The following is a 19,034-nucleotide window of genomic DNA, read 5'->3' as shown; positions in this document are numbered from 1 at the left end:
TGTACCCGTCCATATACTGTACATACACCTTCCTGTACCCCTCCATATACATACACCTTCCTGTACCTCTCCATATACATACACCTTCCTGTACCCCTCCATATACTGTACATACACCTTCCTGTACCCGTCCATATACTGTACATACACCTTCCTGTACACCTCCATATACATACACCTTCCTGTACCTCTCCATATACATACACCTTCCTGTACCCCTCCATATACATACACCTTCCTGTACACCTTCCTGTACCTCTCCATATACATACACCTTGCTGTACCTCTCCATATACACCTTCCTGTACACCTTCCTATACATACACCTTCCTGTACCTCTCCATATACTGTACACCTTGCATATACACCATCCGACACATCTCAATATACATACACGTTCCTATACCTATCCATATACACCTTCCTGTACACCTTCCTATACCTCTCCATATACACCTCCTATATACACCTTCCGACACCTCTCCATATACTGTACATACACCTTCCTATACCTCTCTATATACACCTTCTTATACCTATCCTTAAACACATCCTATACCTCTCCATATACCCCTTCCTACACTTCTCCATATTATTGTTTTTTCTGAGCGGACAGAGACAGAAGTTGATTGAGAAGGTTCAGTGCTGAGATCATTGTTCCTGTAAACATTTAAGAAGAAGAAGCCGACGGAGCCATTTTCTGGTCCCAGCAACTTGTTGCTGTTCCACCAATCGCAATACCAAGATTTACATGCCCTATATTATGTTATGATGATAAATGATATTATACTTTGATCGTTATAATACCACCCTGCACACAGAAGGTCCAAACGCAGGGATGACTCCTTGGTCCACAGAGAATCGGTTTTAATCATTGAAACGTCAACGAATGTAGGAGGCTTTGACTCACATAATGTTTTTCATCGTCCTCGTTGTAGGCCAGTTTGACCACGCCGTAGGAGCCCTGCGAGAAGAGGAAAACCCTGGTTACAATCAGACATTAGCGCAGTGTACATAATAAATGAGATCAGAATCAGAATTGGTTAATTGGAAAAGCCTGAAAAGACAGAACAAGTAAAATAATAACCAAATCAAATAGGATAAAAAGTAAAGCGCACATCGCTGAAAAGCTCTTCCCCAAAAAAGCTCTAACTTTTCCAGTGTATCTCATGAAACTAAACCGTATTTGACATCACACTCGATTTGGTAAAGATTACAACTCCAAGATCCAATAGCTCCGAGTGAAGAACGGGGGCGGCGGTATGACGACGTGGTCCGTCCGAGATGTTCCCGAGGTTCTTTTTAATCACATACTGAAGCACGATAGATGGACAACGGTGTGCGTATGCGGCGTGCAGTACACAGGCTTTTGGAGGCCACACTCGTGTTTATCTCCAGACGGCAGCAAATCTGGAAGCGTCCCTTCCAGCACCGCGCTGGCGCCGCGCCAGCTCCTCCTGCACACACTCAGCCCCGATCCACAACTCCATTTATTTACATAGCGTCCTCGTTTTGCACAAGCAAATTGAAAAGCTTTGATTTTGGCAAAGGTTCCTCGTTTTCCTGAGTCTCGACAGAATAATACACCCTTCGTTGGTGATTTGCAGTATCAAGGATCACATTCTATCTAATGCTGATCTTGGAGTCAACAACTGAACTTAACGACACAATGGGCAGAAACACTGTATGTGTCACTAGAAACTGGATTTGAATCATTTGTATTTGAACTCATATTGTTTAACTTGAATAACTGCATTGGAAAATTTATCCGGAGTTGAATTTGAATTTATGAGTCTGGAACTGAATTCCAATAAACTTAACGTGATATTAGGAAATTTAATCAACTTGCTCTGAAACGGTATTTGATCCTCACTCGAAATTCTTTCAGCTCTCATAATTCAAACTCAGTTTACTGAGACACACATCCGGGTGGCTGAAGAAGAGCCATCGAGTGCAAGTTGGGTAATGTGATGTGATGTATTGTGTTGTGATGTGATGTAATGTGATGTAAAGTGATGTGATGTAATGTGATGTAATGCGATGAAACTGACCTTTCCAATCTCACTCTTCAGCTTGTACTGGTTGAGCTGGATGCAGTCCTGTGGACAGAGGGGAACAGCTGATCACTTTCCCAAAAGTCATCTCAGGCAACACGCCCAGCTCCGCACACATAAAGTACAATGGGAAAACAGGAACAACGTGCGTGTGTGTGTGTGTGTCTGTGTGAGTGTGTGTGTGTGTGTGTGTGTGAGAGAGTGTCTGTGTGTGTGAGTGTCCGTGTGTGTGCATGTGTGTGTGTGTGTGTGTGCGTGCGTGCGTGCGTGCGTGCGTGCGTGTGTGTGTGTGTGTGTGCGCTGCAGCTCTTTCATGTCAGAGATGTGAGTCACAATGTGTTTACAGTCTGATAATCCATTAAGAGCTGCACTGTTTAAAAAGGCTGATTTGGATCTCCATGGGAACCGGCGCCACGTTGCTATACACAGGCAGCGTGGCGGAGGGAGATGGACGGAGAGAGATGGAGAGATGCAGAGGGGGAGAGAGGGTTGAGATTTAAAAATACTTTGTTTATGTTGCCTTCTTCTGCTCAACAGTCCCAGAAAACAACAAAATGGCGATAAACTATGCCAAAACTTATTATTAATAATATATATAATTATTTAGATTGAACAGAGCTCCTGCACCACCACCTGAGTCGCCACGGCCCACGCCCTGCGCCGCCAAGCCTTGCACCCACCGCCACACCCTGCGGCCGGCGGCACTCCCCGCACCGCCACGCTCTGCGCCACCACGCCCTGCGCCGCCACGCCCTGCACCACCACGCCCTGCGCCGCCATACTCTGCTTCACCCCGCTCTGCGCTGCCATGCTCTGCACCATCACGCCCTGCGCCGCCATGTTCTGCTTCACCACGCCTGCGCCGCCACACTTTGCACCACCACGCCCTGCGCCTCCACTCCCTGCGCCGCCATGCCCTGCGCCGCCACGCCCTGCGCCACCACGCCCTGCACCACCACGCCCTGCGCCGCCACGCCCTGTGCCGCCACGCCCTGTGCCGCCATACTCTGCTTCACCCCGCTCTGCGCCGCCATGCTCTGCACCATCACACCCTGCGCAGCCATGTTCTGCTTCACCACGCCCTGCGGCGCCACACTTTGCACCACCACGCCCTGCGCCTCCACTTCCTGCGCCGCCACACTCTGTGCCACCACTCCCTGCGCCGCCTTGCTCTCCACCGCCAGGCCCTGCGCCGCCCCGCCCTGGGCCGCCTTGCTCTGCGCCGCCCCGCCCTGCACCGCCACGCCCTGCGCCGCCACGGCCTGCGCCGCCAGGCCCTGCGCCGCCTTGCTCTGCGCCGCCACGTTCTGCTTCACCCCGCTCTGCGCCACCATGCTCTGCACCATCACGCCCTGCGCCGCCATGCTCTGCTTCACCACGCCCTGCACCACCACACTTTGCTTCACCACGCCCTGCGCCGCCACGCTTTGCACCACCACTCCCTGCGCCGCCACGCTCTGCGCCCCCACTCCCTGCCCCGCCACGCTCTGTGCCACCACTCCCTGCGCCGCCTTGCTCTGTGCCGCCAGGCCCTGCGCCGCCCCGCGCTGCGCCGCCTTGCTCTGCGCCGCCACGCCCTGCGCCGCCACGCCCTACGCTGCCACGCCCTACGCTGCCAACAAAGCCTTTTGAATTGCATTGTGCTGAATTGAGAGCAGGGAATGTAGAGAATGAAGAGAGATGTAGAACAGTGGAATGGACAAGATGTCTCCTCATTAACGCCAGAGCCAGAGAGGGAGAGAGAGGGCAAGAGAGGGAGAGCGAGAGAGAGCGAGAGAGAGAGAGTGAGAGCGCGAGAGAGAGCGAGAGCGCGAGAGAGAGAGAGAGCCAGGGCCAAAAAAGAGGTGGAATAGTAGAGCAGGTTGCATAACACCGTGTCGACGTGGCCTGTGCGGAGGATCTGAGGGAGTAGGACACGGGGACGGGTTTGTAGTACACATCACCGGGGGTGGACGTGGGCGCGGAGAGGGCGAGAGAGAGAGAAAGAGACGCCGGGAACAACATCAGAAGACGAGACGCTCCGGCGGCCTGCGTTGGCCTGAGACGGATTAAGACAGAGCAGTGGAAGATAAAGGGAAAGAAAAGGGTTGAAGATGGAGTGCGGAGGAGGAGGAGAGTGTTGTGAGGGACGTCCAGAGTATTTTGGCACATTGACTTTGCACTGCAGCGAATGTTCCATCAGGGTCGATGGATGGAGGGGCAGGCGGGCACGCACGCACACACACAACTCCATACACACACCCATTGTTCATAATTCATTCCCTTTGAATAATTTATTCCTGTTAATTTTTAATTCCCAAATACAAAGCACTTTGAGCTGCAAACTTTGTATGAAAGGTGCTATACAAATAGTTTATTATTTATTATAATTATTCTAATTAAAATTACTATTATTTACTGGTTTTAGGTTTTCATAAGAAATGTGACTTGCAGAACAACTTGGCTCTTTTAAGAAAAATACATATAAACGTATAAATAAAATCTGACGAGATGTTTGTGTTTTAATTAAGACATAAATTCGAATTAATGACTATATTTAATATCTTAGGCCTAATGTTCGTTAAAACTGAATTTTAGCATTTCGAGGACATGGGAAATAGTGCTTGAGGCAGGGAAACGACCTGTTCATACACATAAAACTCTTAAGAAACTCTTCCAGGAAGAGACGGAACATTCTTTCCAATAGAAATAAATGAAGTGTATAAATAAGAAAAGTCCTCCATGGTTCCATACACTGGCTGGTTCTGTTCTATAAAACTCATTGTTATTGTTAACACCTGGCTTTTTGAAATATATTATGAGTCATCAAAACTGACATATTATTTTTTAATTATATTTTTTTATCTCAAGCTTTTTTTATGCTAATTGTCGGTAGAGAAACGCGCCAATCCTCACCACGCCTGGATCCCCGACTCTACATTAAAGGGAACTGCTGTGCATTGACCGCCTCACGCGGGGTGTGCTTTTCGGGGAATATCCATTTTGCGGTCGCTCACACACCATCTTCCTTCTTCCTCCTGGCTGAGCGCCGCTCCAAAACTCCGCGCCTGCCAAGAATGCAGAGCACGACGAGCTGGATCCCCTGAACCAGGCTTGAAAATAAAAAATAAAAATAAGAAAAGCTGGTTGCAACGGTTGACCAATCAGAACGGAGTATTCCACAGAACGGTTTAATGCACATGCATGTAGAGCCTGTAACGTACCAGTGCAAAATCACTTTAAATCATAATTTTGTCTGTATATGTTATTTTATTTAACAAGTAGCCTTGAGATAAGTGGGTCGATGTGCAGCCAGCCGGTCATTATATAACACCCTCCAGAGTGATACCAGACCTGGTCATCCAGGGGTTCTCAACTGGCCTCAGCCTTTAAGTACATCATTAAGATCTGAACCATGGAAAAACATTTGAAATGAAAGATGAATTCCTCCAGTGATCCACAGTGCTTCGCGCACACGGAGCTCTGATTTGGAGAGCTGGGGATTTGGCAAGCGACGACCTGCCGAGATTCGCTTTGACGCGGGCCTTTGCGCCCGGCGCTCCGCTAGAAGCCGACCCTGTTTTGGATCGGGAGCCAGCGGTTGAGAACCAGCGTGAATGGCGAGCACTCCAGTCTGTTTGGACACTCGACACGTCCCTCTTCCTTCTCTCTCCCCCTATTGTCTGTTCACTCCATTTCCTTCAATGATAATTGCCGAAACGACCATTTACACGTTTGGCATTTTGCCCCAAACACCGTCTCTTCCGCCTCCTCTGCCTCCTCTGCCTCCTCCTCCGTCTCCTCTAAAGCACCCGGAATGGAATTTAAAAAACCCCACATCAAAGGGTTTTGTTTTCAGCCACACTCCCTCATCCACACAGACTTAACCGTCAAATCTTTTTTTTTTTATCTGTCCATTTTTAGCTTTTATTTCTCTGCTTTTCTTTATACATTAATCATATACACTTATATTCATATACCATTATTTATATAAGTTTGGGCCATCCAGTCCATCTTTGTTGTAATTAAATGCCTTTCACGTCCTATGTATAGTAAGTCACTTTGTCTTGTCTGATCCTAATATTATTATTTATTATTTCATGTATATAGTTTTTATTTCACTGAAACATTCCGTTCACACATCTCCGCCTCATCTTCTGACCTGGTCGTCCGTTATGGACACGCGTTTGGACTCCACGGTGGGCTGTCGGGCAACGCGGTTGGGTATGTGGCTGGAGCCCCCTCCCGCCGCCAGGTACGTCCCCCTCTCCTGCAGGGACATCTTCCTCCCCGACAGGAGCGGCGGCCTCCGCGGGGCGGCCCTCTTGGCCTGCGCCCCCTGCTGCCGGGCGCCGTCCCTCACGCCGTTGGAGGCGGGGCCCCCCGGCTCCCTGGTGCTCAGGGCCGCCATGGCGTCCGCCAGGTCGCCGGGCTGCTCGCCGGAGTCGGGGTCGGGGTCGGGCCTCCTGCCGGCACCGGGGTCGCTGCTCATCGCCATGGCGGACGGAAGAGGCGGGCAGCGGGGGAGCCGTGGGGAGCGCAGCCCACCAGCATCAACGTGACCCAGGTCGGCCTGAGGTAGAACCGTCTAGGGCCTCGCCGGCCCTGGAAGGAACAGAGACGACAGTGGGCGTTAGGTCCTGCACCAGAGGAGCTGGAGTCTACGCTGCAAAACAGTGTCCGGCGGCAATCGTTAGTCCTTATCCCTCCACCCTGATTGGCCGAGAGCGGCAATCGGTGGCGAGTGATTTCACCATAACGACAATGAAGACTTGGAGGGATGAATGCGGATATGTCCAAGTGTATGCTTCACCACCAAGAGTTATATGTATGACAACGGCTTTGTGCGGTGAGAACATTTATAGCAGCAACGTTGTAGTGGAATACTTTTCTCTTAAAATAAAATCATTTAAAATCACTATTCCTTCTCGATGCATTATTTGATTTAGTAAGTAGTAGCGGGATGATGTGCCTCCAGCCGGTCATTACTGCAAAATAACCCCCTTCAGACCGGATCATCCTGTCTGGGAGTCTTTTTGCGATAATCACGTCATCTCACGATCACAACTATTTGATTACATCCGAATTTAAGGGGAAGTCTAAACCCATTTTAGAATTGCCACACAAAAGGGAAAGTGAATTGTCATCGATTTGGAAAGTTAGTCATCCACCCAAATTGTTGTCTTTCCACATTCAGTGTCAAACAAATGGCTCTTCTGCAACCTTAACATTCATTTTCTGACTCTTTAACACTGGCATAAAATAAAAAACGATAATACAAGTGATGCAGCAAAGAGCTCAAAGCAAATTTTCTAGTATCTAGTATCTATATTTACTCAGTGTATCTCTAAGGAAACGTTAGGAAACCGGATTAGGGCTTTGGGAGTTTCTTGACAAACACAAAACACATTCCAGCAGAGCATTCTTAAAATGACATGATAGAGAATGTATGTTTTCACTCGGGGCTATTGCATCAGGAGAGTTGTGCGTTCACTGGGCTAAAATGGTTCCTTAATTCTGCACACTGGAGAGACAGAGGCGGAGTGGCGGTGCGATTCACGTGGGCAAGGCTCGTACTGTAGCATTATGCTTTCAGAAAGTGGCACAATTAAAATGAACACAGACATGGACGGCATGAAGAATATTCTTTAAAAAAAAAATTATATATAAAAAAGAAAAAAGCACTTTTCAACAACCCAATATACACAGTCCTACAGTCCTACTCTACCGCTCCTGCTCTTGCATTAAATAGATAAAGTATTTATTCTGCTTTATTTGATTTTCTGTTATCTCTGGGTATACTCATGAAGTATGGACTGTATACATGAAGGTTAAATCAGAAATAATACAATGCAATCTTAAAGTTCATCGTGAGCTCAGCCCGTGTTCACCCATCCAGACAGATTGAGAAGACACGGTGGCATCCAACTCGCACCCACTCCCGCTGTGGGCACTGTGTTTTCCAGCTGCACGACTACGGATGTTGTGACGGCAACGTGAACCTATACTATACGTCTCAAGAAAAGCCGCGGTAATGAAATCCAGTCCGGACGTTGCACCGTTTATGATGATCCATCTGGTGGGTCCCCTCGAGTGAGTGATCGTCCACAGAGAAGACAGACAGACAGACGGATATATATAATGGAAATCTATATAATAAAATACCCGAAATCCATATTAGCATGTAGACAAAATAGATAGAATAGAATAGATAGATAGAAATAATAATAATAAATAATAATAATAATAATAATAGGGCATTAAAATAGAGAAAAAAATGGCAATACACAAACCTCAATTTTAACTACAGGATGGAAAAAATGTGAAAATATACAATAAACATAATAATGAACTCTAAAGTAAAATAAAAATACGGAAAAATAGCGCACAATAACCCTGCTGATAAACAACCTAACAACAACAACCTAAAAAGCAACAAAAAACTACGTTTTTTTAACGTAAAATTACGTTAAAAAAAAAAAAAAATCTAGAAAAATTGGCAATCTACATGAACCTAAATACGAACGACAAGATGTAAGATGAACCCGAGGTTACAATAAAAATAAACCAACCGACCAACAACAATAAAGAGAGAGCGAGTGGATGTGAGGCGGTGGATAATGGTTCATGCTGTTCGTGTGCTTTGTGGCGCAGGCAGACAGGGCGTATCGCAGGCGTCCAGAGCAGCTGGCCTCGGCCAGGTTCTGCAGATAACACGACCCTGGGCTGTTCCCGTGCAGTCCTCCCACCGGGAGAACGGAATGCACCGCCACCCAAACTGCCGGCGTGCAGCCGGCGGCCCAGAACACGGAGGGGCGCGCCACAGGTTGCAGGTGAGATAAATGGGATGACGGATGTGATATATGGGACGGTTTGTACTCGACACCGGAGGATAGACTTGGTCAGGACGTGTGTAATTACGCCATTTTGGACGCAGGGCTGGACTTGACTCCAATTTAATAACCCTCTGTGTGTCCGGCGAAGACTCTGCCTTGTGGTCTCGAATAATACACTGAGAATCATACAATAATATTAATGATAATAATCATAATAATAATAATAACAAGAATAATAATAATAAGAATAAGAAGAATCTTTATTTGTCACATGACTGCACTATAACACATGCATATATATATTTATATACACACACACACACACACACGCACATGCTTTTTGGGTGGTGGCCAGTGAAATGTGGCATCTGCATTTAACCCATCCTGGCTTGTCCTTCCTCCGGGGGGCAGCATTTGTCGACGCGCCCGGGGACCTGGTACCAAGTGTCCATCGCTGGTCAGACCATGATGTGTGCATGTTTTTGGTGGGGGTCCTTACTGATGGTAGGTGGAGGAAACCCCATGTGAGCACGGGAGAACATGCAAACTCCGCACAGAAAGGCTCCTATTTGGGAGATTACCCAAGGGGGAATCGAACCCATATTGTTGTTAATAATAACAACAACAACAACCTTTATTGTTTTTGCACCCTCCATATATAACATAAAATACAACTAATAATACAAAGCCATGGGATTTAAATGACGTGTTATTCTTCAATTATCTGACCTTTTTTTGATCCAGATCGTACCTCATCTCTAGATCATGGCGCTGTCACCATATTTAATTTCCATGGTTTTCTGGTGATACTTTTGGTCATGAAGACAGATTATTTAAATATTCCTTCCCCGCGTTAGGTAGGACAGCCATCAGCTTGGGGCAGAAAGGACGGGATCTGACAGAGCTTCACCTCACGCTCCCTGAGCGGGTACGGGCAGGACACAGGAAGCGGGCCACGCCCCGCTATTCCTGCCGCCACAAGACGGTTCATTGGGTTAAAGGTCAGCTGAGACGGCCGAGCATCCCACCGGAACCGGGCTTGACGTCTTCATCTGCGGCCGACGGTCAGTAGGGCCGGGCGAGATATCGACGTGATATCGATGACGTGTTTCCAGACTAGATATTGTCTTGGATTTTGGTTCATTTTGGCGCAATATTGTACAATGTTGCCTTTAAAGGAGCATGTCGGGTGGAGAAATGTCATTACCCCATTGGACCCAATCAACTCCTCAACCTGATTGGTCCTAATATCGACATTATTAATGACCGTGTCTCTAATATTTCCTATGAAAGCACCGACAGTCATCACCAAAATATGGTGAAATAATCAATATCGACATATTTGTCCACAATATTGTGATGTTGGATTTTGTGAATGTGGCCCAGCCCTAGTGTGAGGGTGTGGTTACCTTTTATATTTATAATAATCTATTCATGTGGTGTCCTTGTTGCTGCTGTTGTGATCCCAATATCCTGATTGTACTAATTGGACAATGATGACATTGATGATTGATTGATTGATTGATCACAGCATTCGTCTCGCGATCCCTCTGTTTGACTGATCTGTGCTGTGGTGCTCTGTAAGTTTTCCGTGAAAGCTTCTCTGCAGATGAAGCCACAGCACGTCCAGGTTGTGGGCCTGGGTGGGCGTGGTCATCCCGATCCGCGTCTCCGTTACCCGGTAAGTACCGTTTTTTGACCGGGAAAATCTGTTGAAGTCTGACATAATAATCTCTGCGGTCATAATGCCCGGTGAAAAATTTTCCCTCTGAGCACAATTTCATTTAGTGCTGGGTGATAAAACAATGACGATAAGTATCGGCATATTTTTTTCCTCAATGTCGAAATAAAATGGACTCGATCATTTTGAGAAAAAATTACGCAGATCTGTTCATTTCCACGTTTGGCAAGTTGCAAACAGAAAGCCAATCAGTTTGCACGATCCAATGCTGACCCGTCACCTCTGACCAATCACAAGATTCAAGAGGTTTATTCGTCACATACATATACATACTTTCATACATATATGCAGTGAAATGTAATGCAACGCACCCGGTGATAACACACAATATGTCCTCGGAAAAATGTCTTTCTAATCCACGTTTTCTTTCTAATTCCAAATCCAAATTTCTTTCTAATTCTTTCCACGTTTGTCGATATAGATATGGACCCGCCCCCTCCCTCGTGGACAGGTTGTGCTTGTAAACACAGTAAACACAGAGCAGCGTTCAGAAGATGATGTCGTTGGGATGTCGTTGGGACTCAAACATCCATAGTTTGGTGGGGTTTTTTTATATCAAAGTTCCAACCCAAAGCAGACGCTAAATATTCATTGTATAAAATGTGGTGATGTGTCATATTTATTTTGTTTTTGAAAGGGTTCCAAAAGCAGGAAACGATGATGCATTTGTGGAACTTGGAAAACTGTAATTCTGGTTGTTTTCCCCCAGATATTTTTTAATTTCAAGAGTTGTTTTTGTTGAGTTTGGAAATAATTGTGTTATTAGTTGTGTTATGAAATAATTATATTGTTTGTGTGTATTCGTGTTCCAGATGCCAAAGAGAAGCCGAAAGTCTAAGACAATAAAGAAGCACTGGGCAGAATGTTCACCCTGCGTTGTATGAGAACTCGGAAATTTGTAATAGGTGTCGATAGGAAGTGATGCTGAGTTTCATGTCAACTCGGAAAACTGTATTTCGGAACAGACACAATTAACCTGAGCCTTGTGTGTTGCTGCCTGCAGCTTTATTTGTTATTATTATCATTATTAGGGTGTAACTGACACCTTGGGTGGAGGTGAGTTTTATATTCCATTAGAAAGCTCATGATGAGCTTGATCAAATGGGACAAGGACACCATACTTTTCATTTATCAAATAAAATTGAAAACACAAGGGCGTGAGAGACAATGTTCTAAGTGCACTGAACTTAATTAGTGAAATTGTTTTGAAATAACCATTAAACGACATCACCGTTGTCGAGCTCAGAGCCACATACACGTTGTTTTGATTTGATCACATTATGCAAAAACTTGAATTAGAAAAAAATAAAAGGTATTTTAATTGACAGCAAATCTAAGTAAAAGTCTGAATTAAGTTCTGACTTGAGCTCCAAAACATTGCCTATTAGGGCTGGATCCTGAATAATAATAGTTATAATAATAATAATAATAATAATAATAATAATTAGAATAATTACTAATATTATTATTACCATCATCATTATAATATAGACTGAAGAACGGGGGAGGTATTTACACTTTTGCTTACTGGCTGCTTTAATATTATTAAATATAGCTGATTCTTCTGAACGAGGAAACTAAGTAGCAGCATCTGTGTGTTGTGGTTCGTAATCTTCCACTTGTTCACACAAATATTTTTAACAGTTTTTAATCGGTTCTGAATGTGTTTTTTTGGGTTGGTTTTTTTTCTGTTTTTAGCACACGGAAGGGAAACATGAAGCGCTGCCCCACCTGCTGCTGCCACGGTTCATTATAGTAGTCACTGCATCGCCAACACGGTAGTCAAAATATGTATTTATCTTTCATATGTTTACCTTCCTCCTAATTATTATTCATCATATTTTGAATACATCCCAGGGAGCACTAATAATATTTGTTCTGCCACGTCGAACCAGAGCTCTTGCAGAATGACAGAGACGATAACAACAGCTCCGCCATGGAGCCGTCTGCAGGGGATAAGACACTGTTCTTCGGTGTCGTCTGTGCGTCGCCGTTTCGCTCGCCTTTCAGAGACAGGGGGAGGGAAGTTCTCCACTCCACGCGGCGATGGGGGTGGTGTGGGTTTCAACGACGGACAGGAATCCACACAATGCGCCAAGCAGAGCCCGCCTCAGCGGGACGGAGAAGCAGCCATTTTCGGCGTTAACATGGTCACGACCGGGCTGGTTCCACCGCTGTTGTCGCAAAGCCAATCAAGCTCTCTCCGAATCCAGTCGCACCAACTAACTCGCCTCCTCGAACGACGGCAGCTTTTGATTGGTCCGTCAGGCGGCTGGACGGGCCGAGGAACCGCCGGACCCCAGAGAACAGTCCCAGTTTTGACCCAAAGGTGGATTTAACAGAGCCAATTATATCTAAAAAAGAGAGTGCAGGGAGGGCCATTTTGATCCATGAGAGAGACACTTTCATCTCTAACCTCCGTGGGCCAAAGGGCGTGGCCGTGCATACAACCTCACTTCCGCCGCATATTTCCGACTTTCTTTCTCACGATCTCTCACTGGCTCAAAATTCCAAAATGTAAATTTTTTTGATAACAGAGGTGTGTGTTCACTGTTTCATGTTCAAGTTTTCATGCCAACTTCCTGTTTACCGTTTGGTATTTTAGGCTTTGGTTTATTTTTCTGGGGTTTTTTTCAGATTCATTCATTAGTTTTTTTTTCTACTTTCTTTTAGGTTACATGTGTTTTTTTATCATTAGGATAGGTATATATATATATATATATATATATATATATATATATATATATATATATATATATACACACACATATATATCAAATTTAAAGTTAGATGTTTATTGCATATTTTAGCATTCTGACGATATATTGCCATTTTTTATTGCTTGATTCGTTTTGCCTATGCTGCTGTGACACTAATTTCCATCCAGGAATGAATAAAGTATCTATCCATCTATTTGTCCATCTGTCCATCCATCTATCTTATCTATCTATCTTATTTATCTATATTATCTGTCTGTATATCTATCTATCTATTTATATTATCTATCTATCGGTCTGTCTGTCTATCTATCTTGAATATCCATCCGTCTAAAATTCAGACGGACACATGATCGTAGAAGCTTATTGGCTCGGGCGATGATGTCATTCTTGTGACTAACTGTATTAAGAGAAAACTAAAACTGAACAGCATCGGACTAGAGTTTCCATTTAATCCCCCAATCCAACCCCATTCTTTGTCCTTCTACACACTGTACCAACATCCTGTCACATGTGAAGAGAATGTGATGAGATCCGTCCGGGAAACCTCTTATTTTCAGTGTGCAATCCACCTTAAAAATAAAGACATGCAGATGTACATTTCCACGGCAACGCGGCCTGATTGCTTGCAGAATTCCTCCGTGTTTGAAGACCCGGTTTGTACAGTACTGGAGCATTGTTGCAACTACATATCCAACAACATATTATTAAACCCGATCCTGTTGCAGTGTGTATCTCCAGGTGTTAAGACACACACAGACACACACACACACACACACACACACACACACACACACACACACACACACACACACACACACACACACACACACACACACACACACACACACACACACACACACACACACACACACACACACACTCTCTTACTTGAGCAAACAAGGTTTCTTGTTTCTTGTCGACAGCAACACACAGAGAATGTTCACCTGTCACCATGGGCCCCATTGAACAGTGCATATGCACGGTTTTGGCAAAAATTTGGGATCCAACAATATGTTCTTACTTGGATTTGTTCTTGCTACTTATACTGAACGTAGAACTGCCTCGGACCCGTCGTAGGCACAAATCACCAGGACCTCAGGGTCCTGGAAATTCATATAACTGAATGTAATTAGTAAAACCATAATTAGTAAAAATGAATGCATATTTAATATATAATACAATATACGTATAATATCAAAAATATTTACTTCCAATCATAATCCGACATCTTTTATTAATCTTCTTTGCGTACAAGACATAATTCATATTATATATTCAGTGCACATATTCGTGAATGAGGCCCAATGGGGATATGGGTCATTTATCTTTATCGTACGGCCCAAGTCATTATTTTACAGTTAAATACTCCATAAAACCGTGCAGCCTCTGTGCAAACTTCCTTTCCTCCTTGCTGTGATAGCTGTTTTTTTGGGGTTTTTTGCCCCGTAAAACCTAAATTTCTATCTAATTATATATTATTCTGTTTTGGGGCGGCAAGGTCTATATGTGCCGACATCATCATTATAGTGCATGTTTAGCTCTTGAAACTGCCGCGGCCTGCTGACCCTGGAACCAGCCGCCTAACAACTTAAAAGCAGAGTCAGACGCACCCAGACACAGAACAGAACAGCAACTGCATAACAGCGGCTTCGTGAGAGCAACTCCCAAACTGATCACACCGCCTCCCACTACCAGTCAGGGCGTGACAGCGCTATTTCCCAAAAGCCATCTGGGAAACGCAGGGGGGCAGCGAAACCACAGCCGCGGTGTGGCAAGTGACCGTCTGCACAGCGGCGGCAAGTCCCGCCGAATAAACAGCTTTTAACCAACGCTGTTGTTCTCAGATCGGTGTCGGGGTGAGGGGGGGTGAGACCCCGCGTCCACGGCGACAGTTTGCTGAGCGCGGACTGGTGGAGAACTATGTCGATCATTATCTTGCAAACGGTGGAGAAGTCAGAGCATCCGCAGTAAATAACAAAACCTGCACAGTAGTAAGTGATGCAAACAGCAGCTGATTGTCCAATATGAAGCGGAAACACCGCAGGTCCCTAACCCTGCACGGTGCACCGTGCCACATTTACCCCCAATTATCGAGGTGCACAAAGAGAAAGGTCTCGGTGATTCAAACCGACAGGGACGGGGATATCTCCTCTGGTTTATCTGAAAGCTGAACAACTTCCCTGCGTGTCCACCTGTCTCCACTAATCCCCAAATCGCTTTAATTCAATCCGCTGGATTAGCTGGCACCCGGCAGGTGATACGACAGCCAGCCTCATCTCTGATACTGTTAAACACATCCCTGTATTCACATCGTTTTCCAAGCGCAGCCGACTGAAGCCGGCGTTTTCTGTTCCAGACAGCGCTAAAGAGAGCAGACATCCATCTCTCTGGACGGAAATAGACGCGGGGACAATCCCCACCAAATCCGAGGGCTGAACTCTCAGAGGACGGCTGCCCCCGGGCGCTGATACAAGCACAGGATTACACTGGATATTAGCGCACAAACTGGCAAGTGGGACGAGCCGCTCGCTTTCCCCCCCTCTACTCACGCAGAGAAACGGGCCCGGGCATGGCCGACCGGCAAAGAATTCCAAAAATGCTCTCCGACCCAAACGGTCCGCCGACGCAGGATCCCTCTGCAGACGACGGACAGATGTAAACAGACCTCCGGATTTCCCCGGAGGAGTGGAAGAACTCTACGGTCGCGGGGGCGGAGCCTCTGAGCTGGGCCCGCCCCCCCGTCCCCTCTGAGGACACGGGAAGTACAAGCCTTACCAAACATTTCCGTTCACAGGCTTTGAACGTTGCACGCCTATTGGCCCCAGCAGTGCAGGTACTAGGACCTCATTCTCCGGTGTATGAAAGCGGGAGGCCCCGCCCCCCTCCCCCCGCGCTGGTGCTTTGAGCGCTCTGGACCCCCTCAAGGCCACCTCCGTTTTGTTTTCCCACACCGCGACCGGGCGGCCGGGCAGCCGCCGCTCCAGGCCCCGGGGCCATGGAGCGACATTCCTCTGCGTGTCTCGACAAAGGAAGAGCAGGCAATGCATCGGTCGAGCTGCTTTATGTGCATCGTATACAGGTAGATCGCCAAAACACACATGAGGAAACGTGACTGACCACTCAAACCCTGCCTCAGAAACGATAAAAAAAAAACAAAAAAACAAAAAAGGATTTGGCAGCACGAAAAAAGGACAGCTCCACCGGCCAACGACCCTTTCACAACCAAATTCTTTCGATGACAGTGGAATTAATTTGGTAGTAAATGCCGCCGGTGTTAGCGAGGCCTCGGACCTGTAAGGCTCTAAGAACGTGGACGGAACGAGCTGAAAATGTGGAACGAACGGAAAATCCGATGAGAGCTGCAGCACGGCGCCTGTTTGGGTGCGCGACGTAGAGTGTTGAACACAGCAAACAGCAAAACGGTTGCTCAACGTTAGCCTGTTTTTAAAATGATGACATCATTGATGCACAAAAAAAATAAAAAATAAATAAATAAAAATCGGTCAAAAGTTCCGAGGCCCCCTCCGGTGTTTATCCGTTCGGACAAAAACACCGCGGGGCCGATGGAAGCCGTCTGAGCCCCCAACGGTCACATTCGACCGCTTCCTTCCTTCCGTCCGTTTTCGACGTGATCGGCGGGGAATGATGACGTCGGAGGAAACGCCGCTGGACGTCGACGAGAGGAACTGTTGCCCGTGAATCGAGTATTCCCTGCGATTCCCCGCGGCCCAAATAACCCTGACCATGGTCAATGTTCCTCTGAACGTCGATTCAAAAAGTGCACGAACCATCTTCACGTTGCACTTTTTACAATTCTTTTTCATTTAAAGCTGAATGAATAGGATGAAAGATGCACAGAAACCTAATGTGCTGCGTGCAGGAATGACACCTGAAGTGCAGTTGCTTGAAGTACTACTACAGTGCTACTGCAGTACTACCACAGCACTACTTTAGTAGTACTGCAATACTACAGCACTTCACTACTGCAGTACTAACCACTGTAGTATTGCAGTACTACAGTGGTACTACAGTACTACTACAGTACTACTACAGCACTACCTTAGTAGTACTGCAGTACTACAGCACTTCTGCAGTATTACTACAGTACTACTGGAGTACTACATCACTGTTGCGGTACTACAACACTACGGCAGTACTACATCACTACTAAAGTATTACAGCACTACTGCAGTACAGTACGACTGTAGTACTGCAGTAGTACAGTATCACAGTAGTACTACAGTACTATGTATCTTTGGATAGAAGCATTCGCTAAATGACAATGAAAAACGTAGAATCGAATTATTATCATTCCAACAGGATGAGGTGCATCACACCTCGGGCTCCTCTGTGTGACGTCCCTTTTAAAACTGACCTCAGGTCGTGTGCCTCCGATTCAGTGGCTGGTCCCAAAATATCATTTATTTAAAGCAGAGAACAGCACTACACCTCTGGTTGCGTTTTGTGTTTGGGGAAAGGTCAGAGCTGGAAGTAAATGGCAAAACACCACCCAAACAGCGGGTCTTGTCACAGAGGTTGCAAATCTTTGCCTTTCGTAAAAAAAGGCGGCGACGGCAGTTTGGGACTTTTTTGCGACGTGGGTGATGCCACTTCCCCTAATTACGTCCTGAACCAATCTGGAATCCTGAACCGAACATTTGGATCCCTTGTATAACAAACGCTGATCTTGCTGCAGGTTGTCGCATCTTCTCAACACAGATCCGGCGTAGCAGCACATGGACACTGGCAGAGCTGCATTGAAGCAGCAAACCCTCCAAAATCTCGTTCTTTTTCCACTCTTTTCACCTTTCCACCTAGAGCCGCTATTTCAGTTCCCCCTGAATTGCAGATGTAATTGCAAAACCAATAAGCAGCAACATGCATTTCTTAATGTAATATCCTTGTTTTTCTAAACGATACTGTTATTTTCACAGAAAATAAAGGAGGGGTTTTCAATGGCGGTTAGTTGAGGTAAAATCGAGTGTAAAATTTTGTGTAAAATCCAGAGACACATAAGCATATTATCTAAACAGACTTCACCAAAAACTGCTTACGTTAAGCTGATACGTTTGATACGTACTATTTGTGCAAAAAATAAAAAATAAATAAAATAAAATAACCAACATAGTCACATACAGTGACTATGTTGGTTATTTTTTAGGTTTCACCATGATATTTATTGGTGATCATTAGGCTTTTTTTATTTGCTCTGGTTCATTGTTAGGTTTATATTATTGTTTATAGTTAGGTTATTGTCATGGAAAACATTTCCAAGCTCCTAGTTAATTCGAGGTAATCGTATATTATTATACTTCTTCTTGCTTAGGCTTATTTTATTATTATTATTTTTTCATTCTAGGTTTAAATATATTGTCTATCAGCAGGTTATTGTTATGGCAAGTTATATTTTGTATTGTTTCTTAGGGTTAGAGTTATGTTTATTTTTTTGTTTATTGTACATTCCTTAGCTTTACTGTATAGTGCCAATTTCTCAGGTAATCCTCAGGTTTATTGCGTATCCTCATTTTCTTTTTTTAATTTCTATTCTTATGTTATTATTATTATTATTATTATTATTATTATTATTATTATTATTATTATTATTATTAATAATAATTTTGATGTGAGCTGCTGTGATAGAACAATTTCCGTCCAGGGATGAATTAAGTATCTATCCACCCATCCATCCATTCATCAATCTACA

At 45.3% G+C, this 19,034-nt stretch overlaps 1 protein-coding gene across 1 annotated transcript in view; it reads right to left on the bottom strand.

Moving 5' to 3' along the window:
- Positions 1-15,890, bottom strand: part of LOC307240377 (calcium/calmodulin-dependent protein kinase kinase 1-like) — a 37,902-nt gene extending 22,012 nt beyond the window's left edge. Inside the window, exons 1-4 of the mRNA XM_080014147.1 lie at positions 15,880-15,890; positions 6,196-6,638; positions 2,052-2,099; positions 911-964 (exon numbers count right to left, since the gene is read on the bottom strand). Of these exons, the coding sequence (XP_079870273.1) occupies positions 911-964; positions 2,052-2,099; positions 6,196-6,531 (438 nt within the window). The 5' untranslated portion in view covers positions 6,532-6,638; positions 15,880-15,890. The remainder of the gene's footprint in view (positions 1-910; positions 965-2,051; positions 2,100-6,195; positions 6,639-15,879) is intronic.
- Between the last annotated feature and the right edge of the window lie 3,144 nt (positions 15,891-19,034).

Source organism: Zeus faber (assembly GCF_960531495.2).
Source record: "Zeus faber genome assembly, chromosome: 14".
Taxonomy (NCBI): Eukaryota; Metazoa; Chordata; class Actinopteri; order Zeiformes; family Zeidae; genus Zeus; species Zeus faber.
The sequence above is the reverse complement of the archived record's forward strand: the minus strand, read 5'-3'. Positions and strand labels throughout refer to the sequence as shown.